The 26326-nt window shown below is 46.2% G+C and overlaps 3 protein-coding genes across 6 annotated transcripts in view; all 3 read left to right on the forward strand.

Annotated features, from left to right (window-relative positions):
• Positions 1 to 3423, forward strand: part of SLC13A3 (solute carrier family 13 member 3) — a 61088-nt gene extending 57665 nt beyond the window's left edge. Inside the window, exon 13 of the mRNA XM_019749727.2 lies at positions 1635 to 3423. Coding sequence (XP_019605286.1) covers positions 1635 to 1811 — 177 coding nt within the window. The 3' untranslated portion in view covers positions 1812 to 3423. The remainder of the gene's footprint in view (positions 1 to 1634) is intronic.
• A 6218-nt stretch (positions 3424 to 9641) lies between these two features.
• OCSTAMP (osteoclast stimulatory transmembrane protein) lies at positions 9642 to 19132 on the forward strand. The gene is made up of 3 exons (XM_019749621.2): positions 9642 to 9777; positions 12444 to 13446; positions 16122 to 19132. Exons 1-3 carry the CDS (start codon positions 9734 to 9736, stop codon positions 16518 to 16520), a joined length of 1446 nt encoding a protein of 481 aa, XP_019605180.2. The 5' UTR covers positions 9642 to 9733; the 3' UTR covers positions 16521 to 19132.
• Positions 19133 to 20048: 916 nt separating this feature from the next.
• ZNF334 (zinc finger protein 334) overlaps positions 20049 to 26326 on the forward strand; it is a 52964-nt gene continuing 46686 nt past the window's right edge. The window contains exons 1-4 of one of the 4 annotated variants that reach the window (XM_074317303.1): positions 20049 to 20174; positions 22799 to 22859; positions 25072 to 25206; positions 25536 to 25637. The gene's annotated coding sequence lies outside the window, so the exon portion shown is untranslated. Of the gene's footprint in view, positions 20175 to 20475; positions 22860 to 25071; positions 25207 to 25535; positions 25638 to 26326 lie in introns of those variants that run through there. The other 3 variants (XM_074317306.1, XM_074317304.1, XM_074317305.1) reach the window with 3 other exon arrangements.

Consider the following 26326-nt stretch of genomic DNA (forward strand, 5'->3'; position numbering starts at 1 on the left):
CTCCAGGCACTGCTCTCTCTTCTTGTTTGGCCAACTTCCCTGTGCCCAGAATCTTTAGGAGACAGAAGCAGCAGTCCAAACACAACCCTGGGTAGGCCCCCGTGTCCGGCCAGCTGGGGAGTGAGACAGAAGCCCAGGGTTGTGGCCGTGGAGGGAACCCACCAGCTTTCAGCAGGGCTCAGCCATTGGGCAGTGTGTTCCCTCTCGGCCATGCTCCCCTGCTAAACCCTCTCCCCCCTTCCCTCCTCTGGCCTCCTGCTGCCTCTTCCCCCTCCACCCATTGCCCGGGGTGTTTGTACACTGGACACTCAGAAGGCAAACAACCCTTCCTAAGCTGGTGCAACCAAAAGGGTCATCTGCTTAACTAGTTTATGATGCAGGCTTTCCAGGCTCAGAAACCCCAACAGGATAAATGGAGAGAGAGAGAGAGAGAATCAGAAAGATCACAAAGCAAACAGAGAGTAACAGTGTGGCTGTTAATTAAAATAACTAAGGCAGGACTAAGCAGCCATGTTGAGTGAGGCTCCCGGGACCCTTGCAAAGGAAGACCCAACCCTCCCCCTTCCCCCCTCCCTCCTCCCCCCCTGCAAACTTAGACCAGGCTCCTTGTAACCCTCTAAACTTGTCAGGAGCTTTAAGAACCCCCTAGAACAGAGGCCCAACAGCACAATGCAGTTTCCTGACCTTATCAGGTGGCCGCCTCCCTTCACGAAGCATCCTGGGTAATACTCATTTCACAAGTTTACTAATTCAACTTACATTTTAAAAAAATAACAGTATTTTTAAAATTTCCAATGCATGTGTAAATGGAAAACAAGTATCGCGCGCCATCGAAGCTACATCTAAGGGGGGATAAAGCAAAATAATAAAATTCTCCCTGATAACAGTTGCCTGGAGATGGTTCTGAACCCCTGTTTATTAAAAAGGGCAATTGGTAAGGGCATGGTAGCACCTCAGGGAGACCTTCTCTTTGAGGAATAGATTGAAAAAGGAATTGAAAAGGGAGTAACTTTCATACCATGCGATTCACGGCTGGTCAGCGCGAGGCTGGAACAACCAGGAAACCCAGCTGGGAAACAGGAATTTTCAGCCCAAGGTTGAACTGCATGATATATAAGGTCAGCCTGGGTAAGGAGCAAGTGGGCAACTCTTTCCAGCTACTTAAAGATGTAAAAATTTCCAGCAGAAAAATTCTTCTCAGTAAAGAAGTATAGCTTTAACTGGACACACATAGTGTGTGTGTGTGTGTGTGTGTGTGTGTGTACACACAGGGGTTGTTTAATGGTCTAATTAGATTATTTTCCACCTGTGTGGCCTTGGGTAAGTGAACTTCTCTGAGCCTCATTTTTCTCTTCTGTAAAATGGGAATAATAATAGTAACAACCTTTGGAGTATTACTTTCAGGGTTAAGTGACCTTGTGAAAACTGCATGCCCCTGGCACCTAGAAACCATTCAGTGAATGGGGACATTTGCAGCTCTTTGAGGGACAGTCTAGAAGAGTGTAAAGGTGGGAGGGGCTGGGGCAGCCACTAACCTGAGTTTGGGTGAATGGCTTCCTGACTCTGAGCCTCGGTTTTCCCATCTGTAAGCTGGGCCACCTGCTGACCCGCCTTCCATCTGCGTTCTATTTCAGGTACGGGCAGGCTTCCTGATGAACCTGATGGGCGTCCTCCTGCTCAACTTGGCCATAAATACTTGGGCACAGACCATCTTCCAGCTGGGCACTTTCCCGGACTGGGCCCGCAACCACTCAGCCAGTGTCACAACACCGTCATCCACTTTGGCCAACGGCACGTTGCGGACCCTCTGAGTCCTCCTTGGAGACTGTCTCTGGGAGGGGACCCTCCCGGAAGGCTTGTGCCATCACCTGCTGCTAGAATCATACAGGACGATCAAGCACTTCGCTGCAATCAGTGTGCAGCAAACAAGGGGGACCTCTAGTGGTCCGCTTGGGTCAACAGGTTCATTATCTAGGACATCTTCTCCTCTCTCGTGCTGTTCCCGGCCCAGAAATTTTCCCAGATCTGCTGCCACAAACCAGCTCCTTTATCTCTGAGCTGTTACATGGGTAGGATGCAAGAGAGAGCCTGATTTTAGCAACAGTAAGCAAATCTAGAATGGCCTTTGTCTTGAACAGTTGGGATGGGAAGCCATCCATCCCCATGGGCACCACTAACATTCCCCACTGACTACTTTAGGTTACACTCTGGAGAGACCATCTTGCCTCCAGGGATCACCTTCCTTGGAGAGGCTGTGGTGTTCCAGTCCAGTTGCTTCCAGCTGTTCACAGCTAGTGCATGTTCTGCTTGGTCGGTGCCCATTCTACACCAGCTGTTTGAATATTACCCCTGCTGACACCCAGCAGCCAGAGTTATTTTCAATCCCTAGAGACAGGGAGGGGCAGCTGACTTCCTGAGGACGTGGGGACTGGGCAAAGCCTCCTTGATGCGTCTCTGGGCTCCCAAGCACATCAGGGGGGTTCTAGAAACCCCTGCTGACATCTCTACCCAAGCTTTTTAGGATTTTCCTGTTTAATCTGATTCAGTTTGGCCGCAGTTCTGGAGTCAGGCCAAGCCTGGGCCCTGCCCTCTCGCAGGTCACCCATGGCCTCTCCAGCCAGGGCCCCTCCCGCATGTGTCCCATAGGGGCCACTGTGGCTGCCAGCCACTTCTTATTATAGCAGCTGGTCTTTACCTCCCCAACCCCACCCTAAGTGGTAAACATGTTTGATTAGCAAAGGTCCCATTTTTCAGGGGCGAGACAAAAATCAAAAGATAAACTGGGGCCTTGTGAAAGGCTGGAGTGGAATGTCTCAGGCAGGCGATGTATGGTAATCCCCGTGTACAGATGGGAGAACTGAGACTTGCCCTGAGCAGTGGCTGGTGGAGGCGTCTCCCCGGGGTTTTAATCACTCCTGATTTCAAACAGAAGCATCTGGGCATCCACAGTGTTGGGCCCAGTGGATGTTCAGGAAGTGTCTGTGGAATGAGTAGCCCAGTGTTAGCACAGCATCAGAAAAGGTGCCACCCGAGGGGCCCGGAAGCCTCGCCTCTCCCCTTCCTGCACCTCTGAGGGATGCAGTTCCCTGGCAGCATGGCTGGGAAGGCAGTTCCTAGAGACTGAACTTGTCCTCAGTACAGCACGAGTGAGTCATGGATGTTTCCCTGGGAGCAGGGGGGAGGAGAGAGGAGAGGCCCCCCCCCACCCCACCTCAAGCTGGAGGATGAGCCCCACCTTCCCATGAGTAGGACCTCAGCAGTTAGTCACCGTTGCAGCCCATGGGGGAGGGGGGAAACGCACTCCTAAGGAACGGAGAGGAGAGAAGTTCATTCACAGAGAATGGGACTTGTAACCAGATGAATCATGATTTCACATACTTCTGATTGAAAATGCTATAAAATAAAGAATATTAATCAACACTGGCCCTGGAGATTATTTGCCTTTGTGGACATAAAAGAGCTTCAAAGCCCCAAATTCCTGAGCTGGGGTGGTTCCACAGAATTGGCCTCCCAGACCTCACTTTCTTACTACTCCCCACTTTCTGCTGTACTCCAGCCACACACTCAGACTCTCTCGCCTCAGGGCCTTTGCACGTGCTGTTCCCTCTGTCTAGAACACTTTGCTCCCAAATATATGCTTGTTTCCTCGCTCGATTCAGGTTTCTTCTCAAATGTCACCTCCCCAGAGAAGCTTCCCGGGCCATCTGGTCTAAAATGTCATTCTCATTACTCTCCATCTCCTTATGCTCCTATATGTTCCTTAGTATTTAGTCAGGCCACTGTATTATTTGTTTTCTTGCTTATTAAATTTCTCTCCCTCTAGAATATAAACTTATGAGAATGCAAAGTATTTTGTTCAGTGCTGTTACTCCAGTACCTAGAACAGTTTCTGACACATAGTAGGTGCTCAGTAAATATTTGATAACTGAATCTATACCAGAATTTATGAGAACGTATTCTCACCCTCTGATCGGGGGTCTGTTTGATTCATTTCTTTGCTCACTCACTCATTGTTCCATATAGTCATCGAGCAATGTTTATGTAGATCCTGATTATGTGCTCATTCACTGTCCCCCACCACATGGAACTTACATTCTAGCTGAGGCGACAGGCAGTAGGCAAGTAAACAAATAAAATGACTCTGGGTCATAATGCCAGCTAAGAAGAAAAGGAAATAGGCCAACGTGGTAAACTGCCTCAGAGGCTACTTTAGCCAGGGTGGTCAGGGCGGACTTCTCTGAGGAGGCAGCACTGGACTGAGACCAGAAGGAGTCAGCTGTGTACTTGTGGTGGTGTGGGAGGATGGGATGGCAAGGGTGGTGCAGAGTCATTGGAAATATACCAGGGACTCATGTCTGGAACCGGCGAGGAGCACCCAGAAGTTAGAAGAGACAAAAACAAAACACTTGTTTTAGTTACTTGTGGCTACATAACAAATCACCCTCCCCACCAAATCAGGACCTTAAAACACAACGATTTATTGGCTCACATTTCTGCGTTTGGACAGAGTTCTACAGAGATGTTTTTGTCTCTGTTCTACATGGTGTGGCTGGGGCCACTCAGCTTGGAGTGTAGCTGGAATGTCCACCATGGCCATTGGCCCTCCGTGGCCATGTGGCCTTTCCAGGAGTCTAGCCCGGACCTCTCTACATGACAGTGGGCTTCTAGGAAGGTGAAATCGGAAGCTAAAAGGTCCCTTAAGACCTGGGCTTGGGAGTCCAAGAGCATTGATTCTACCACATTCTATTGGTAAAAACAGGTCACAGGTTATCCCTGGTTCAAGGGGAGGAAATATGCACAGACTCCACTCCTCGCTGGGAGCCGTGGCATCCACGTAACACGTACAGGGGAGAGGATAGTTGGCTACCACCTTTGGAAGCCTTCTACCATAACACTCGAGATAAAACTGAGTGAAAGCTAGGAATATGCTATTCTGAAAAGGGATATCTAAGTGTCCAGCAGGTTTATAAAGAGATGCTCAAACCCACTTGTCATTAGAGAAATGCAAGTTAAACCAAGATTCACTGATACTCCGATAAGACTGGCAAATACCAGAAAAGGGAATGATAGGTGATGGTGAAACGGAAGGAAACAGAAAAACACTCGTGTTCTGCTGGTGAGACTATAAACTGTCACCATCTGCCTGGTAAGCAACTTGGCAATAATTAGAGGAATTCGTTATCTGCATTCTCTATGCCCCATTAACCTACTCCTGGGGTATATCCTAGCAAAATGGGGCCCTAAGGAGACAATGTAGGAGGGTGTTTGTACCACTGTTGCTTGAGGGACCAAGGAGCTGAAGGCCACCATCACTGTGGGGGCGGGGACTATTTAATTAAAATATGGAGAAAGCACACTGGAAAACACAGCAACATGTAGAAGCGATAAACAACAGGTACATAGGATAGGATAGACTCGTTCATATTCCAGTGCATATACCTAAAAAGTTTCCATAGAGTCAAGCAGGCAGAAGAATGGAAGCTGGGATGGTAAATGGAAAGAAAAAATGAATAAAAGTCATTGGCAGCAAGCCACGTTGGACTCCTGGGCAACCTTGAGCGATTTGGACTTTGGTTTCCTCGTCTGAGAAAGGAGCGTGTGCAATCAGTGTCTCAAAAGGAAACAGGAAGCACATAAGCTAGCTAACTTGAGGAGAGTTTAGGAAAAGGTCTAGTTACAGGGTGTGGGCACACGGGATACCAAGAGGGAAAGGACAGGCCCCAGTGGGAGGGCTAGTCATGGAGAAGCACCTCCCAGCCCAAGGTCTGAGGGAGAGAAAGGCCTAACTGAAACTAGAGCCTTTAGTCCAGGGGCACATACAGCCCTTGGTGACTCCATAAGGAGGGAGCTGCCTTGGATGTTTCTCTCCTCCTTCCTTGAACTCTTTGGCGGGGCTCCCACTGGCCAAATCCTGCTGTATTATTGGTCAGGGTTCTCCAGAGAAACAGAACCATCAGGATGTGTGTATATGTATACCCAGGAGAGAGTCCAAAGGCAGTCTTCTGGTAGAATTCCCTCTTGCTCAGGGGAATCAGTCGTTTGTGCTCTTCGGACCTTCAGCTGATTGGGTGAGGCCCTCCACAGTATGGCGGGAATCTGCTTTACTCAAACTCCACTGATCGAAATGTCAATCTCATCCAAAAACATCTTCACAGAAACATCCAAAATCACGTCTGACCAAATATCTGGGCCCAGCCAAGATGACATATAAAATTAACCATCGCACCAACAGAAGCCAGAATGCAAGGGAGTCCTTTGACGCAGCCCAACCAGGTCCACCTCTGGGACACAAGGCAGGGAGGAAAAGTGTGGAGACTGGGTCTGGAGGGGCAAATTGAGAAAACATGGCATGAAAGGTTTAGATCATAACAGAGCTTTCAAACTAGTGGTCCCCAGGTCTGCCTCCAGCCCACAGTTTTTTGTTTTTTGTGTTCCCTCTTCCATGTAGTTTAAACTGTTAATTGCTTGCTAATATTTAAAATATTTCAGGACATTTCCCATTAAAACTTGGATTTATGCTTCTCTGGGAAAAGAAAATAGCAGATGACCTGGGAATACGGCACCACATTGCTCTCTGGCAACAATTTTTTGGAGTGGTTGTGGTCTAAGAACTTAAATTGGAGGGTGAACTCTCTTGTTTGCCACAGTCCTCATTACTCCTTCATGTGTTACACTGTCTCTGACTCTGTCACCTTCCTGGTTTCTGAAGATATGTGAATCTATGACTCCTGAGCTACACGCTCTGGAAGGTCCATTTCAGCTTTAGTGGTCACAGGGTCTAATGACCTAGAGCAGCACTACACAAAAGAACTTTCTGTGATGATGGAAATGGCCGATGTCTGCCTTGGACAATACAGTAGCCACTTGCTATGAGTGGCTTTTGAGCAACTGAAATGTCTTGTTAGAATGGAGATGGGCTGTAAGTAGAAAACGGACACCGGATTTTCAAAACTAAATACAAACAAGTAAAGGTAAAAATATCTCATTAATAATTTATGTTGATTACAGTTTAAAGGATTTACTAAGTTGAGTAAAACATTTTATTAAAATTAATTTCACTTTCTTAACTGGCTATTGGACATTTTTTAATTATATATGTGGTTCCTATTCTGTTTCTATTGGCTAGCTCTATGTATTGGGGATGATTTTTAGCTATTTCCCCATATTCTCAAAACAACAGGGTGGCAGTAACATTCTACGCCCACAAGCTGTAAAATGCAATGACTCTAATATCTACGGACCTCTGATTCTGATTCTAGAGCTGAGGGCTTGCCACTTCCTCTTCCTGTTAGGTCTTATGGCTCTGAATCCTCTACCCAGAAACTCCCCCTCAACAAAGCTGATTCTATTTTGGTGATTCAGAAGCCCCTTCCGGATGTTGTGGGCCTTGGAGTCAGGCCATCCTTATATAGGCAGAAGTAAGAAAAGCCAAAATATCTTCTGCCCCTTCTCTTCCTATGCTCCCATCCTCCCAAATCTTACATTTACCGGAGGCCTTTGGAAATAACCAATCAGCTTCTAGTGCCAGTGCAGAAACTGGGCAAATGCTAGTGTCTTCCAGGACTGCTCCCCTCTGATCAGCACAACACCCTGAAATTTCCTGTGTGATGGGAGCCTGATCAGGGACCTTGCCCAGTGGGCTTCACAGAGGCCTGCACAATCAAGCCTGAGCAGCCTGGACACATTCAGGCAGAGCCATCAGCCCAGGGCAGGAGCATTTATTTATTGTTTACTGGGCACCCTATATATATTATCTCATTGAATCCTCAGACAACCCTAAGAAGTAGGTACTAGTACTCTCATCATAGCAGAGGCCACACAAGTTCAGAGAGGGACAGTGTCTTGCCCAAGGTCACACAGCACACACAGTAAGTGGAAAATCAGGTAACATTGGGCCTCATTTTCAGGGGGCTTCAACCCTTAGCTGGAGCAGAATAGAAGCTGCCTTTTGTGAAGGGGTCTACACGTGGCCATGCACCTCTGTTTCCATCTGGACTACTGTGCTCTTAACCTTAGCTGGCCAGCCCCACGGGCATGTGCGTTTCCTGCTCCTGGTCTACTTGGTGTGCCCAGTTTTTTGCAGACGTGGCACCTGGCCTGGCTTCCTGGAGGTGCTTACGATCTGGGAATGGTGTTAGGCCTTCTGAGGGCCACAGGTGTCGCATTCAATTGTGTGACTATGAGATTGACACTTCCCCTTTCTGGGCCATAGGACACCCTTTTTTAGGCCTGGGCAAGTGACCCAGGCAACATGCCCTTATAAGGGAAAATGACATGGAGTCTGGAATTGCACTTAAGTGTGCTCCCCTAACTGGCCCATCCTGCAGGGTGGAGGGCTGGGTTCACAGGAGAGGCCTCCTGGAGGAGGCAGTCCTACTGGCAGTGACGGGGCACAGAGATGCTGGGGGAGAAGTGTCCGCTTTCTAGGTAGGGACTGGCATTCAGAACAGCCTAGAAATGTACCTGCGGGGAAATGACTGCAGCCAAGTGCATACAGGGAATACCTGTATTATTGAGTGCCTACTATGTGCAGTGCCTACTATGTGCAGTGCCAGAAGCATGAGTCTTGTGAATCCTTCCCTCCACACCAGTAGAGCACAGTGGATGACCAGTCAACTCAAGCAGGGCTGTTGGGTATAAATCCTGGCTCTGCCTCTTACTAGCTGAGTGGCTTGGTTAAGGGACTTAACTCTCTGGGTCTCAGTTTTCTGAACTGAAGAGTAGAAATGATAATAGTCTCTACCACAAAGGGTTATTGAATGTAAAGATGCAATGAATTTGAATAGAAACTGTTTCGACAGAAACTCATAGACACAGACAATAGTTTAGTGGTTACCAGAGGGTAAGGGGGTGGGGGGTGGGTGGTGGGAGATGAAGGTAAGGGGGATCAAATATATGGTGATGGAAGGAGAACTGACTCTGGGTGATGAACACACAATGGGATTTATAGATGATGTAATATGGGATTGTACACCTGAAATCTATGTAATTTTACTAACAATTGTCACCCCAACAAATTTAATAAAATAAAAAAAACTGTTTCGAAGCATGTCTGATACATAGCAATAAATTTAACTGTTATCATGATTACTCTCTTTTAAGAGGAGGAAACTGAGACTGAGACAGAGATGAGGTCACCTGCCCAAGATCACACAGCTAGGGAGAGACAGAACTGTGCTTTGAAGCCAGGTCCACAGGAAGGGAGGTGGAGAGAAAGACCTGAGCCACTGATGGCTGGAGGAGAGTCTTAGCAGAGGTCCAGCTGTCTCCTGTGGGAACCCATCCCCTAAGAGCTGGGATCAGGCTGCCCCTGCAGCGCACAATAGTGGAGGGTGAGGGAAAAGGGAAACCCACTGGAGTTCTAGTCCTTGCACTACCAATAATGAGCCATATGGTCTCCATAAGCCCCAGTTTCCTCCTCTGTGAAATGGGACTAATTCCACCCCTAATATCAGGCTTAGAGACTTTACTTGGAAAAGGCTCTTTCTCTCTCTCTCCTCCCACACCTCCCACCCACTCCTGCCAGCCTGAAGAGGATGAGGCAGCTTGCCCAACCCCTTGGGAGGTGGGCCCAGGCAGGGCGGGACAAGCGATCAGGAGGGCTTAATTAAGAGCAGAAAAGCAGAAGTGACAGGGTTTCCCAAGTCCTAGAGGACACAATTTCCCCCGTTTCCTTTCCACCTGCCATCGCTGCCTAAGACTGCCTGCCTGGATCTGCTGCTATTCAGGAAGCATGAGGGCCGTCTGGAGGACAGCTGAGTACCTCATCAGGACCGGGTAGGTCTGGGGACCTTGGACAGTGGGGGCCACAGGCAAGAAAACAGTCAGGCATCACGGGGATGAGCAGAGGTCTCAAGCTCTGCCTTTTCCTGACTGCAGAGGATTTCCCTGACTTTGGGTAAATCTTCACCTCTTTGAGCCTCAGTTTCCCCATCTGTAAAATGAGAAGAAGAAGAATGTCTGCAAGACTGTTGTGAGAATTGAATGAGCAAATGCGTTCACAGCACTTGCTACTGTGCATGGCTCAGAGTAAGCTCTTAATAAACGGCAGCTAAAATCCTTATCATTGACACTTAGCACAAGCCTTGGTACCCAATATGACTCAGAACTGGTTTTCCTTTCCACTATTGTTCACACTAACTATTATTTTAATAGCTACCATGTTCTGAACACCAATTATACAGTAGGAGGGGGTTTAGTCCCAAATGAAAAGGCCTTCAGGGGCTAGAAAGGCCATATTTCATTATCTCTAATGTCAAGTGGGCCTTCCATACTGCCCACCAAGCATGTCATCTCCCCAGTTCATTTACTTGCCCAGACAACTATTTTATACCTTCTCTTTTATCATCAAGCTTCCATCGCCTCCTCCAGCATCCTCTCCATCAGTGCTGACCTCGCTTCCTGCTATCCTGAGCAAACAGAAGCAAGCATGCTACAGTCAACAAATATTTATGGAACACCCACTACCTGGCAGATGCAATTCTAGGGACCTATCAGTGATCAAAAGAGACCAAGTCCCTGCCTGGAGGATGCGCTAATGACAGATACTATAGCTGACACGGTACTTACTATGTGCCAGACACAACATGACCCTATGAGGTACTGCTTTTATTGCACTATTTTACAGATGAGAAAACTGAGGCACAGAGAGGTTAAGAAACCTAACCAAGATCACACAGATGGTGAGCGGTGCGGTGGGGATTTGAAGCCAGGCAGTCTAGAATCATGCTCTTAACCATTGCTGTGTTCTGTATATCAGATGATGCTGATATGTAAGTGCCCACACTTGGCCTGTCCATTCACCATCATCTGTACCCATTTCCTCTGCCTTCCCACCTGCTATGAAGTATAAGCAGCCCCTGTGTCTTTTTAAGACCCCTGTGTCTTTTTAAGACTTTTCGTATTCTCAGTCTCACCCCCTGCCACCCACCAGAGATCACTCCAGCGAGCCTCCCCTTCATCAGTGTCCCCCTCCTGATTGGATCTCCCACCTGCAGATCTACTGGCATTTCCTCCATCTTAAATGAACTCTCTTTGTCCCATTTTCCCCATCAGCTACTGCTCCATTTCTCTGCACCTTTACCGCAAAAAAAGACTTGAAAGAGTTGTCTGCCCGTGTGTCTCACATTCTTCTCCTGCAGGTTTTCCTGGGCCCACTCTAGTTAGGTTTTGGTCACCAAGCTGCCCTTGTCTAAGTCACCAGTGACCTCCACGTGGCTAAATCCAACGGTCATTGCTCAGTCCTCATCTTTCTTGACCCATCAGCAGCATCGGACATATTTGATCACTCCCTTCTTCTTGAAACATTTTATTTACTTGGCTTCCCAAGCACCACATTGCTTGATTTCTTGGTCTTCTTTGCTGGTTCCCCCTCATCTCCCAACCTGTTAACGCTGAAGTGTGAGGGTTCAGTCCTTGGATCGCTTTCCTCCCAGTTATCACCCTGCCTTATTCTGCTCCACGACTTTAAATGCCATCTATAAACCAACGACACCCAACTGTTTATCTCTGGCCTGATCGCCCTTCTTAATTCCAGATTCGTGTTTCCAACCACATACTCAATAGCTCCACTGAATGGCTAAATTGGCACCTCAAATGTAAGACTTCCAACTGAAGGACTGCTCTCCCCGTCCACTCAAACCTGCATCAACCACAGGATTTTCCATCTGAGCTACAACACCTCCGTGCTTTCAGTGGCTCAGGCACCGAAACTCCTGGTCATCCCTGACACTCCTTTTTCTCTCACACCCACAGCCAATCAGTCTGTCATTCTTGTTGGCTCTTCCAACAAAACGTATCTAGCATCCAACCTCTTCTTACCGTTCTTCTGCTTTCAGTCTTTAGTGTCAGCTGTCGGAGGGCAGGGATTCTCACCTGCTTTATGCTTTCCTGTTTTTCCAATGGCTAGCACATAGCAGTGGCTTAATAAATATCTGTTGAATGAATAAATATAAGGAAAATGGAGTAGAAAAGCTCATCAGAGGCCAACTGATCCACTCTCCTTCCCCCAATTATAGAGGAGACACTGAGGTCCATAAAGAAGGAATGTTCAGAGTCACACAGTGAGCCAGTCAAGTCTATGAATTCAAGGGAATAGTGTCTCTCTTTAGTTCTCTCTCTCTCTCTCTCATTTCTTTCATCTGTGCTTTTCTCCGTAACTCTTTCATTCCCTTGGCCCAGCTGCTCTCACAAAACTGGAACTATGGACACAAGCATCCTAGACACAAGTGAGAATAATCCTGGGGGAGGCTCTGATTGGTTCAGCTTAGGTCATGTGGGTTTGTGGGTGGGTTACTCTGATTGGCCCACCTGGGAAGAGTGTCCACCCCTATGGCTAAGGGGTGGAGACTGTTAGCTGCTGAAGGGTTTGTGGGGCAGGGCCATTGGGCAGACCCAACCCTCTACCCTCCTGATAGAGGATTCCCCAATTTCCTTGTGTGCAGGTGGAGATTCTGGCACGTGGGACTCTGCAAGGCCCTTGCCCTGCTGCAGGCTGCCTGGGTTGCCTTCTCTCAGCCTGTCCCAGCCAGCTGTGGCCAGCTGCTGACCCAGCTCCTCCTGTGCGGTTCCCTGGCTGTGGCTGGGGCATGTCTGGCCCACCACTGGCTGGTGTCCTCACTGTTTTATCCTCTGGGGCCCTCAGCCACGATAGCCACTGTCTGTGGCCTCCTGGTCTTCCTGGGCCTGGGCCTGGTGCCTCCTGCTCGCTGCCTGTTTGCGCTCAGTGTGCCTACCCTGGGCACAGAGCAGGGCCGCCGCCTGCTCCTATCCTGGAGTACTGCCACTCTGGCTGTCACTGTGGTGCCCAATGTCTTGGCCAACATGGGTGCGGCTGGGCAGGTGCTGAGGTGTGTCACTGAGGGCTCCCTGGAGAGTCTGCTCAACACCACTCACCAGCTGCACTCAGCATCCAGGGCTCTGAGTCCCACCAGCCCAGGGGGCAGCCAAGGCCTGACCTTCCAGGTCCAGGGCAACGGCTCCGTCTTCCGACTGCACATGCTCAGGGTCACTCAGCAGGTCCTGGAGGACTTCTCGGGCCTAGAGGCCCTGGCCCAGTTAGCAGCGCTGGGGACCCAGCGGGTGGCCACAGGGCTCTTTCTGGTGGGCCTCCTGGTGGACTCGGCCTGGTACCTCCACTGCTACCTGACCGACCTGTGCTTTGATAACATCTATGCTACACGGCAATTGGTTCATCAGCTGGAAGAGGCCCGGGCCACACACCTGCTGGCCTCCCCACCAGCCTGGCTGCTCCGGGCCACTTGGCCAAGGCTTTCCCAGGGGGAGCTGCTGAGCTGTCTCCTAAGGCTCGGGCCGCTCACCCTGCTCCTGATGGCCACGGCTGTGACGGTAGCCACAGACCACGTGGTGTTCCTCCTGGCACAGGCGGCCGTGGACTGGGCTCAGAAGCTGCCCGTTGTACCCGTCACGCTCACGGTCAAATATGATGTAAGTGCGAAGATGGGAAGGCAGACATAGTCATTGCCTTGAGGGACGGGGTAGGGTTTGTCACATCCTTGGGTTGCACTTGAAGTCCTAGCCCTGGGATAGGCTCTGGGACCCTGAGGCATCCACAGATTAACTCATTGAATTCCCACCACAGCCCGATGTAGTGGCTTCTGGTCTCACCCCCTATTTCAGGTGAAAATACTGATATCCAGAGACCTTAAAACAATTCCCCCACCAAGGTCACTCTTTTCACACATGGCAGCAAGTCCTGGCCACCTTTTCCTCGTTTGTACAAATCAGATCAATCTTCCTTCCCCTGCAAGGTTATCGTGCATCTTAAAAGGCGATAGTCTCTCAAAGTACCTACAGTAAGCCCCACGCCACACAGGAGCTGTTTAGGAAATACTGGCTGTTATTCATAGCTCACATCTGTGAGGAGGATGGGAGGAGGGCTCGAGAATGGTCAAGATCAGGAGTTCACCAACCACGGCCCACAGGCCAAGTCCTGCCAGCTTCCTGACTTTGTAAATGAAGTTTTACATGCCATGTGTTGGTGTATTGTCTGTCCGTGGCTGCTCTCCAAAGGCAAGGTTGAGTAATGGCAACCGAGACTGTCTGGTCAGCAAAGCCTAAAATGTTTACTATTGTAATAGTTATACATAAAATATTTACTATCTATTTACTCTTGGATATATTTACTATCTCATCAGGGTTTGTGGTTTTTGACATTTTCTTTGGCCACAGATCTTTTTATTTTTAACAGTAAGATCTCATGCAAAAGTCCATGGCATAAAACATAACGACATATCATACCCTGAGCTAAAAATATTCTTAGCTAAAATTTATTGAGAACTAATTTAATACTAGGAAAGCGTTTTTCAAATTGCATAAAATCAATTTAGGGGGTCATGGTCATCTCTTTTTTTATTGAAATACAATAGACTAGAAATACATTAGAGTATACTATAGGTAATCAGGGCATGTATTGTTTTATGAAATTTTTCTTCGATCGCAATACAATCTATGCTTGGAAGGTGCTATATAATGCATTTCTTACCGTAGGTCACAATAAAGAAATGTGTCAGGCCATGTCCCAAGTGTGTTCTCTCATTTACTATATTTCAACAAACCTAAGAGGCCATTGATTTTAAGTCACCCCATCACTTCATGTCTCATTAGGAACGCAAATGCTGCCAATTAAACCATGATACAATGTCTTCTTATCATTTAGAACTTTCATTGTATTTATGTAAAATAGTTCACTTACTATTTAACATAGATTTATTTTACCATATATTTTGTATGTATGGATAACAAGAAAAATAGCGAAGCTATTTTATGAAGGTTTTCCTAAAACATCCTCCAACTCAAGACTGATTCTTCTGAAGGAGTCTGGCTGAGTTGTTGGTATCTGTGGCTTTTCACCCAACATTGTTCTCTGTGCCTTCAAGAGCACTGATGATACTCCACTATCATTTCCAGAATTTTCTTCCAAGCTGCAGATACCCACGCCACAGTTTTGATGCTGGCAGCCTCTGATCCTCTCATAACACTTATATTGTCAGAACTGCTGAAAGCAGTTACGAGTCCTATTGATTTGAAAACACATCCTGATCTCAAGGTGTTCAAATGGGGGGAAAATGTGAATCCCAGAACTGATGAAATAAGATAACTCATTTACTTGTCACTGTGGTCCTGTCAGATAGGAATTACTGTCCTTGCCGTTTTACCAATGGAGACACGAAGGCTCAGAGGAGTTAGGGAACTTGCCCAAATTCATCCAACCCGTAAGTGGCAGAACCAGGGCTGCACTGTGACTTTTGGGGGTCCTGGGCATGTCCGCTTTCCTGGACTCCTTCCTCCATAAAAAGAAATATTAATGATGACATTGGTATAATCACAAATGTATTAATATTATGTCGTGAAACAGTCTCCAACTTAAAAGTTCATGTTTAAATTCTGATTTTAAAAGAAAATTAAACACGTTCGTAAGCCCCTAAAAGTATTGTGGTGCCTAGGACTGTGCCTGATGGAGAAGACGGCTCCTGGGCAGAACCAGGATCCAATCCAAGAAGTCTGGCTCCCAAGTTCAAAGGGTTAACCTCTGACCTCCCTGCCTGTCTAGACACCATTCTTCCTCGCTCCATCACACCCCATGGACATTGTAGAGCCTGAGAAGCATAGTGGGACCCACCCTGGCTGGGACTGACCCCTGGGTCGGTCATATGTAACCCACTGCGTGACCTTAGGTTCCCCATCTTAGACTGGTGCTTATTTGATGAAAAAGACACCTAAAGCATTCATTAAGGGCTCAACAAAGAGTAAATGCCCCCTAAGCATTCATTTGTTTTCTTTAAATTAGACTAATAATAAAATTACTCTTTGAAGAGTAAATTGTTTGAAGAGTGATATAAATTATTACTCTCCAAAAGGAGTAATAATAAACATGGCACTTGTACGGTGCTTTTTGTTTGGCAAAAAAAAAAAGCCTGTTTCAGACTTCTGATCTCGTTTGATTCTCCTCAAACTCCAGAAGGCAAGGGTTACTTCTGTGCCCATTTTGTAGATGACAGAAGGTTAGACTCCTCCAGCCCTGCAAGTGGCCGAAAGTGGTGAGGGACAGGGAATGGCTAGACTGTCTGTCTGTTGACTTTGCCTTTTTCTCCCTTATGAAGGCTGCATACACCGTCCTGGGCTTCGTCCCCTTCCTCTTCAACCAGCCGCCTCTAGAGAACCCCTTCCTCTCTACTCACAACTCCTTCCAGTGGGAGCTCCGCTTCACCTCCCCAAGCTGCCCGCTGCTGCCTGCCCAACGCCCCCACTTGGCTGCCCCCCTGGCGGCGGGGGTCCTGCAGCTCGTGGCTTGTTCCACGGTCCTCCTGGAGACCTACGCCCGCCGCCTTCGGCACACCATTGCAGCTTCCTTCTTCACGGCCCAGGAGGCAAGGAGGGTCCACCACCTTCATGCCCGGCTCCAGCGAAGATATGACAAGCACCGAGGCCAGCAGCTGCCTCTGGGGACTTCTTCCTTCTCCCCACATCTGGGCCTACCAGCAAACACCCAGCATAGATAGAGAGACCTACTGCATACTGTACACTTAGAACCACAGAGAGACCTGGAGAAGAGGGGCACAGACCTGAGTCGTAACCTTGGCCCTTTTGCTGCCTCCCTGTGTGACCTTGGGTAGGTCACTACACCTCTCTGAGCCTCAGTTTCTACATCTGCATAATGACTGCATAATAACAACGATGTGAGCTCCTTTCCACACAGGAATGTGGTAAGAACGGGATGAGATATTGGGCCTGAAAGGCCTCCATAAACAGAAAAGGTTCTGCAAGATGAAGACAAGAAAGCCTGGAGACCCATGATTGCGTGATCCACTATCTGCTCACGGTTCCCCCAGGCCAGGGGGAGCCGGTGAAGCCTCTCACCTGCATTCACTGCTTTACCTCATTGGTGAATACTTCCCATCATGAATGTGTGTAAGTGCTCCTGGAACGTACTTGTTTGCCTCTGAATCCTCTGAACTTATTGATAGTAATCCAAAATTGTCTTGATCTTATAAATACAGGTATTTATTAAATCCTAAATTAGATCATGTTACTCCTTTGCTTCAAATTCCTTTAGGGGCTTCCCATCTAGGGTCGCCAGGTTTAGCAAATGAAAATACAGGGCACCTGCTTCAATTTGAATTTCAGATCAACAACAGATATGAGTTTCGTGTCCTTGGGACATACTATACTTATGCCAAACATATTTAGACTGGGCCTGTATTTGTTGTTTATTTGAAGTTCAAAGTCCAGGTTAACCTGGATTTTATCTGGCAACTCTATCCCCATCGAAGTTATAATAAATCACAACCGTCTACTCTATAGGCTTCGTGCTCCTTATTTCTCCGCCCAGATTGTTCTGTCACCTGCTCCCTTTCGCAGGCGTCTGACCTCTGTGAGTCTGTGAGTCGTAACACACCAGCTCCCTTGCTCTATGACAGTTGGACTTAGCCAATGGGAGGCACTGGCAGCTCAGCCAAAGTGGGAGGGGACAGAGCGGTCAGGATATTTGTTCTGGGCTGTTATTGGGCCCAAATCACATTCCATTACCTACAGCCATAGCTCCTGTCTGGCTAATGGCCCCTCTCCCACGGCTGCAGTTCCCCTGGGTTCCAGAGGTGTAGCAATTTCCACATAGGAGGAATTAGTGGGCAGTTGCTTCACACCATCCACATCAGAATGAATCAGCTCTACTTAGGCCAGGAGCAGGATGGGTAAGCTATTGGGCCATCATTCAATGGCTGACACTGACAGTTGTATAGGCTGGGCACTGCTCAATTCCAGTGGGCGCCAGTCTAAATGGACAGATTCTCTGGAGTTGTGCAGTGTACAGCCTATGTGAGTATATAAGGCAGACCTTAACGGGAGTGGGGTAGTTCCCCAAAGGAAAATTGAAGTGCTTGTTATCAGAAAAAGACAGTATGGCTGTCAGGAGGATCATAACAAAACAAAACAAAAAGCCCAACAACAGATGTCCACCACAGATGAGCTGACCCAGATCAACAGTGGTGGGAGCCTTCTCCCTGGGCAACAAAGCTCATCCTGGTCGTCAATGTCGGCTGCCCCGTGCTAACACTGCCCCCTACTGGCCACACTGGAAACTGCATTGCCCAATATCTGCTTGCTGGTCTGCCTTTTTACATTTTCTTCCTCTTCCCTAGCCTCCCTCCCTCCATCCCACATTTTCTTCTCTCTTCTCCCCTCCCCTCACTTCTTTCTGCGCCCCTCCCTTTCTCCCTCTCCCTCCCTCTAGACTATCCTGACTAATTCATCATTTCTGGGAACCAGTCCCTGAGTTCCGTGCTGGCCAGGGTTGAGCCCTAGAATTGGGGACCTGGGAAGCTATAGAACTCAGATCCCATCCCCCTCTCTGTCACTTTCCCTGTTCCTCCTCATCCTTGCAGTATTTTTCTCCTTTTAAAAAGAAACACCATTCTTTCAATAAATGTTCATTGGAGCACCACTGCATGCTGCGACCAGCCTGAGATCACTAACTTTGCCCGAGGTTCAGTGCATGGATTTCTTCTCTTCCAAGACCCACTTATGTCACATTGTCCAAATATCTCTGAAGAGAGATGTCCGTACATATGTCAAAGTAACTATGAGGCCATAATTAATTTTATTCTAATAGAGCTAACAGGAAAATTATTGGTTGTCCCCCTAAAAGATGTTGATGTTTTAACGCTTGGTACCTGTGAATGTGACCTCATTCGGAAATAAGTTCTTTGCAGATGATCCAGTTAAGATGAAGTCACTTGGGAGGACCCTAATCTATTACAACTGTGTCCTTACAAGCAAAAGGGGTGGAAGAATTGGGACACAGAGACAGACACGTACAAAGGGAAGATGCTGTGAAGACGAGGAAGAACGCCATCTACAAGCCAAGGAATGTCTGAGGCTACAAGCAGCGAGGAGAGAGCCTTGGAACAGATCCCCCTGCCAGCCTTCAGAAAGAACCAACCCTACCGACACCTTGGTTTCAGACTTCCAGCCTCCAGAACTGTGAGAGAATCAATTTCTGCTATTTAAGCAACCCAGTCTGTGGTACCTTTTTACCGCAGCCCCAGGAAACTACTATGGATGGCAAGATGGCAGAAGGGATGATTTGAGGACAGACAGAAGTTATTGAAACTCTAAGGAACGACTTTAAGAGAAAATACTTAACATCGAAAATAAAATTTACCTATAAACCTATATCTATAAGTGATGAATATTTAATATTTTTATTCCAGTCTTCTTCAGTGCTTATCTCCGCAAGGATCTGTGTGTGTGTTCTATCCTCTCTCTTTACACACACACACACACATATTTGAAATTCAAATTCAATTAATAGTCTAAGAATGCCTTTATATCCTTTCATTTTACATCTCCATAGAAAAATTATATAGACGCACAAGTGGAAGTCCCTCTTCCTCCTAAACAATCTCATATCCCACGGATTACCATTGCTGCATTTTGGAGAATATCGTTCTCAATTTATAGTCATATGTATTTAAAAGTACGTATCTTTATCTAATCATACTAGAATTATGCTTCATATATTTGTTTGCCTTTTGTCTTATTTCGTTTAGGAGTATATCATGGGCATTTTTTATTGCAACATATGAAGAACCTTATTCATTCTTAGCGCTTGCACAGCATTGCATTGTGTCCATGCGCCATGATTTATCTAGTTACTCCCGACCGATGCATATTTAGGTTGTTTCCTTTTTTTTTCTATTATAAACCATGCTTCAGTGACCATGCTTATAAAAGTACCTGTATAAATGTAACTGGTATGCTGAAAAATCACATATTGAGAAATAATTTTTTAAAAGCAAATTTGAGTCTACCACTACTCTTTAAGTTTCTTTTGAAGAAAGCTCGCACTGGATGAAAATCTCAGCAGAATCCATGGTTTTTTAAAAAAGAAAATACTCTTAGGTATTAATAGGCAACTTTTCCTTTTGTATTAAAGGTTCATAGCAATCAACCAAGCCCCACCATTAAAGCAAAAGCTCTTCAAAGGATCCCTCAACTAGGGGCGCCGCCGAGGTGCCTTATGGGGAATGTAGTCGGGAAAGGCATCCAACGTCCTTTGGGGAATCCTGGGAAGGGCGCCCGGAAGCCTCCTCTGCGCGTGTGCCCTTCGGGTCTCTACCTGGGGGCTCTTTCCGGCTCTCCAGGCTTTTCCGGCGGTAATGCAGTTTCTAGAAGTCATTTCGGCGTCGCCTGGCCGGGTGCGAACTCGAGGCGAAGCTGGTGCACCCACAAGTTAGAGGAAAGTCTGGCGGAGACATGGAGCCCTTGGGGGCGGAGGGGAGGGCGGGGCTGAGCGGGGAGGGCGGGGCTGAGCGGGAGGGCGGGGCTGAGCGGGAGGGCGGGGCTGAGCGGGAGGGCGGGGCTGAGCGGGAGGGCGGGGCTGAGCGGGAGGGCGGGGCTGAGCGGGAGGGCGGGGCTGAGCGGGAGGGCGGGGCTGAGCGGGAGGGCGGGGCTGAGCGGAGCTGGCCTCGTCTGCGGAGGGTGGGCTCGGGCTCTCCGCGCGTCCCCCTGGAGGAAGCACCTGAAGCGGGTTTCCGATGGTCCCCGAGAAAGGCCGCGAGGGCCGCGCTGCGCTCCTGACTTGCAGGCCTCATGGCGTGCGCTCTGTGCTCCCCTTTTTTTGCCTGAAGAAGGTGCTCTGTGAAGGTGAAGGGTTCGTGCAGCCAAATGGCTGAAATCTGATTCCGGAAGTTCCATTGATGCTCTTGGATGTGCAGCCTGCGGGCTGGGTCGAAAAGGACTAGAGCGCAGAAGGGAAGGAATACAACTGGATGATGACAATTACATGTTCTCGTTATATTAGTTATTTTATACCAAGTCTTTATTAGACGGAAGCTGTGAACCACAGTTGAAGGGAATGGCCAGGGTGTTGATTTGACTGGAAAAAGTGTTCAATGAAGGATTTGAGGGTGGGAGACAGGAGGTGTTCACAGCGTTGAATGAAGTTTTAAGAGCTTGATTGTTTGGGTTCATATCAGGTCCTACGCATGTTATTTAGAGTCACCTTTTTCCCTCATCTGTCAAACGAGCATAGGAATAATACTTGCCTCAGAGGGTGGTTCTGAGGTAGAATGAGATAGCGGTTGTGAAGACCAGTATAATGTGCTCTCGATAAGTATCCCCTGCAATCGATGTTACACAGATTTTTACATGTCTCACTCAGTACTCAAGACCAGTCTGTGGCTGGCATTACCAGCCCTGTTGGAGCACATGTGCAGAGAGCGAAACCTCATGTGCAGAGAGCGAAAGTGATTTACTCACTGGTGAATGACTTCAGTTTTAAAACAAGGTTTATTTTACTCCTAGTCTCATGGTCTTTATAATATACATTCCCCTCTTCCTACACCCATTGGGTTTTCTCTGGCACAGTGAAGTAGTTAGCTATACATTTTGATAATCACACTATTTGACCTATTTTCTTAGATCACAAGGCATAACTGAGTCTTCTAGTTTTTTCCTGCCTTCTGTAGTGTTGTTTCACTCCAAAGCATCCCGATTAGATGTTAGAAAAGGCATTTGCACCTTGGGACTCCAAGTGTAGGCTCCAACTAATGGAAATGTGGCCCCTACGCCCACCTTGAAACAAAACCAGAAGTAAAAAGCAGACGGCCCCAGGAACAGGAATCACACCTGGAAGAACGTATTTCTGAACTGAAAATTCACCCTGGAATTTCAGCGTGGAAGCAGAATCCCGGAAAGGAACAAATTCAGGTGTTACTGGGCCAGAATTTTCCTCCCCAGAATGAACATAGTCTGGGTGGTAACACCATATTCAGAGACCATTGATTATTGTAGCTCAGCAAAGTGTTCAACTTTCAGAAGAAAGCTATGAGCTGCAGTTGAAGGGAATGGGGAAAGTGAAGATTTGACAAGGATAGACAAGGAAAGACATTTTATTGGAGGATTTATGAGTGTGGGGGTTGTATAGAAGGGGTACCAGGCATAGCTATGGAAATTATTTCTCGTCACCTCCTAAACACATGTCATTCCCTACAATCTCCATTCCATCTGTTTATTCAGACCATGTCCATCACCACACTTGGGATTCACTGCATTACGCCCTAACAGAATCACATGACAGAGGGAAAGAGAAGTTTTTTGAACTATTACTTTTGCCTTATTTTAAAATTAGGACTTAGAAGGTAAATAGCTTATCCAGTCATGAAGTTTGCTAGTGAGAGAGCCAGGAACTGAATTTAGTCTCTTGATTCTCAGGTCAGGGCTCTGGCCTCGACCACATTTAAGTTAAAACATGTTTCTTAGCAAAAGGTCCCCTTGAGAAACTTTAAGTAAGGGAGACCAAACAAGAAGATAAAGATACTAAAGCACTTTCCTTTTTTCTGAGCTCCTGGATTATCTGACCTCAAGTGGCAAAAATATAGGAAAATAGGTAACTGACATAATATCCACATTTTCCCATGCCAATATTTTAATCCTAAAATCAATTTAGTGCAGTAATATTCCAAATTTTGTATATATTCAGTTTTGTTCACCCAATCTATTACTGGACTCAGGTTATTTTTAATTTTTTCAAAGGCATATATTGACAGTATTTCATAGAGAACAATTGTTTACATTCACTCAGTATGAAAAGTTCTGTGTGACCATTTCAGAATTGTAAATGGACAAGTGGATAGTCCATCAACATGTTTCCTGTACCTTCCAGTACTAGATTGGTCAAAGGGCCAGTTTCTTAAATGGGCCATTTTCTTGGTAGGTAATTGTAAGAGCTGCTATGTTCAAATTCTCATGATGCCATTTCCCATTCTTCCTTACCCAGCCCTGGGATCACCATTCTTGGCTCTTTTTCTCAAGAGCATCTGAAAATGAACAAATCCCAGGTAAGTTGTTTAGGGATCTACTACCCACGTTCTATAGTAGATTTCAAAGTGACTTATAGTAGTTTGTACATTCAGATGAAATAGTAGAAATATATAAAATTGAGAACAGAAAATCAGATCAACACTGGAAAGCTGACATAAATATACAGAAATCGTATGTTCCTATAGGTTTATTCAAATTATGCCAGAAAGGCCCAGACAATATGAGACAGGTCTTACATTGGCCATGAGTATATTTGTCCTGTTGTTTATATGTGAACATTTTCTTAGGTGATCTTTGAATGAGTGATACAGAGGCCAGTCTTGCCAAAAACAGTTGTGAAAGAAATGCAGTCGTTTTCCAATGACTTTTACATCCAGGCAAAGCACAGTACAGTGATCAAAAATGGAGTTAACATTAATACGATGCTATTATTATCTGTCTTATTCAAATTTTGCCAGTTGTCCCAACTCATTTCTTTTTCAGGGATTCAACCTAAGATCCCACATTGCATTTGGTTGTTATGTCTCTTTAGCCTCCTGCAATATAGGACAGTCTTTCTTTGTCTCTCATGGCCTTGATGCTTTATTGGCCGCTTGTTTTGTAGGGCTCATTCTAGTTTTCCCTTTTTCTTATTTATAACTGCTTTGTCTGACGGGGATAAACCTGGCTCTTACTGTCTACATTATATTTACTTACTTGCTCATTTAGGTATACACATGAGGTAGTTTAAGAATCACTGATTCACACCCCATGTGAAAAACAAGATCCCTAACTAGAGTATTTTTGTGTACAGTTCTTATCTTTAGCCTTATGGAATGTAGTCAAAATACTCTCCTCCAAAATTATTTTGCTGCTTCTTCATGCTATCTACCGTAGCTATGTTATTTCACTGTAATATACAACAAGTCCTTGAATAATACTGTTTTGTTCAACATTGTTTTGTTATATCGTTGATGAAATGCCATAAGAACTTAACAACCTATGAGTGGTCAACTCCTCTTCCTCCTTCTCATGTAGGATTGAGTCCCTCCTTCCCACCCCCACGGGAATGACCTGTGGTCATGTTTCAGAGTCGTGTCCTAGTTCTTCCCCTCTAATTTGACCTTTAAGCCATTTTCCATTATTCTAGAATATGAGACAGCAAGTGTTTCCTTTAAGGACCAGATAATAACTTCTTTTGATTTTGCTGGCCAGAGATTTTGCATGGTCTCTGTCAGATCTACTCAGCACAGCTATGATAGCAGTCATAGGTAATGTGTAAACAAATGAATCTGGTCATTTGGCTCTCTGTGGGCTGGATTTGGCCCAGAGGCTATAGTTTGCCGACCCTTATGCTGTAGAACATTGCTTCTTAGCTAAAGATTTGATCACAGAATGCCAGTCTTTGCTAACAAATAGCTCTTTATGGATTTCCATTATTCACAACAGTGGTCTCCAAAGTGAAGGCTAGGGAGCACCCCAGGGAACCCCAGGACTTCTATCCACACTGGTATTTTGGCTAAAAGAATGAGAAAGCAATTCAGTTTTATTGACACTAATATGTAGCTCAAAGTAACTCAGATACATTATAATTTCTAAGTAAAAGTATGTGCTAGTTGTACGTACACGCATGTTTTACTGATGTGTTGTACCATCCAGAAAATTTCAAGACTCTTAGTTATAGAAAAAAGTCCCTCTTTTCTCTGCCCCCGTCCAGCTCCTCATTGTCCTTTCATACCAAGATATATGCAGTGCTCTGAACTTCCCATGTGTATTTCACACCTGCATCTATTTCTTGATGCTCACATCCCTCCATAAACACACTATTGATGTTTCAGGAGTAAAAGTATTACCCCCTCAGGGAAGACGGATAATAGAAAATGGAACCAGCTTTCTCCTTTTGAGATTCACCTTTTGTCTTGTACATGTGTCCATCATTGCTCTTTACTGAAGATGTATATTTCTATTTATGCCACCCTATCGAATGTACACTCCTTGAGGATCATGCATTGCATGTGAGTGAGTCATCTGAGGGATTAGAATAGTTCTAGGGACGTGGTATGAGCTCAGTACATTTTTAAAAATTAATTTTAAAAAATGAACACAGTGACAGGATATTTCTAATTTTTTACCCTCCTGTAAAGTATCTATAGCTCCATTAGCCATGACAGCAGTCTCCTTATATTTGATGTTCCCGTGTATTTTGTGTCACTAAATTCTAATTACTTCGGATTAAACATACTCTTTCAGAGATTGGTTTCATTCCGTGAGCAGACTGAGCTCCCAGGAGGAGTGGCAGCATCTGGACCCTGCCAGAGGCTCCTGTGCTGTGCTGTGATGTGATGTGATGTGATGCTAGAGAACTATAGCAGCTGGTCTCAGTGGGTGAGTACCGTTTCCCTGTGTGACTCCCGAAAGCATGCATTTGCTGTGTCACAGAAACATGTGGGATTTAATTATTTAGCTTTACGCGTCAGGGGAGCAAGATGATTAAATCCTTTTAGGCAGTAGAAGTGTGTGTGTGTGTGTGTGTGTTTGAGTGTGTGTGTACGTGTACTCACTGCCATCTCCCCACCTTTCCCTGAAATGTTCTAACTTTAGTGACATTGATAGAATCTTCATTGCACAGTTCCTGAAGCTGTACTTACTTCATCCTTCAGAATCCCTGAGCCTAAAGAGCTTGGTTCACGTTCTTTATTATTCCTCATTAACAGGGCATCTATCGTGTTAGCAAACCAAATGTGATCTTCAAACCAAATGTGAGCAGGGAGAAGAACCATGAATAGTGGAGGAATTCTCAACTCAGAACTACTCAGGTGAGTAAGTGATAACTGAGGAGGTGGAAGCAGTGGAAACGAGAGTTCCAAGGTGGTTAGTGTTCATAGTTGGCATCTGTGTAATGTTTCTCAGGAATCTGTTTTTTATAGGCCCCAGACCTTTGGAAGTAATTGACGATTAACTGTCATGCTAGAAATACCTAAAACACATTGTCCCTGAATAAGCGTACTCCTTCTTTAATTAAAACTTATAAAGCTTTTTGACGCTAAGTTACCTCTCCCTAGAGTCTAGTCCCTCCCTCACTACACCTTGAACTTTATTTCTGTGGCATTCCCTGTTGCCTACCTGACCCCCTTCCCATTGTCACAGTCTTGTTGTATCTTCAGACATTCATACAGGAGAGAAACCCTATGAATGCAATCAATGTAGAAAATTTTTATATATTAAATCAGCCCACGTTGCACATCAGATAACTAATAGAGGAGAGAAATGTATGTAATGAATGTGGAAAATTTTACTGCTGTAAGTCAATACTCTCTATACATCAAAGAACACAGGAGCGAAACGTGTGTTTAATAAATATGGTAGAACATTCATGGTGAAGTCAAACCACATGAGAGGTGCACACAAAGGAGCATCTTTATGAGTGTAACGAACATGGACATGCCATCAGCAAAAACCCAACACCTTGTTGAACATCAGAGAACTATATGGGAGAGACCATATG

This window comes from Rhinolophus sinicus, linkage group LG13, assembly GCF_036562045.2.
Source record: "Rhinolophus sinicus isolate RSC01 linkage group LG13, ASM3656204v1, whole genome shotgun sequence".
In the NCBI taxonomy this organism is placed as follows: domain Eukaryota; kingdom Metazoa; phylum Chordata; class Mammalia; order Chiroptera; family Rhinolophidae; genus Rhinolophus; species Rhinolophus sinicus.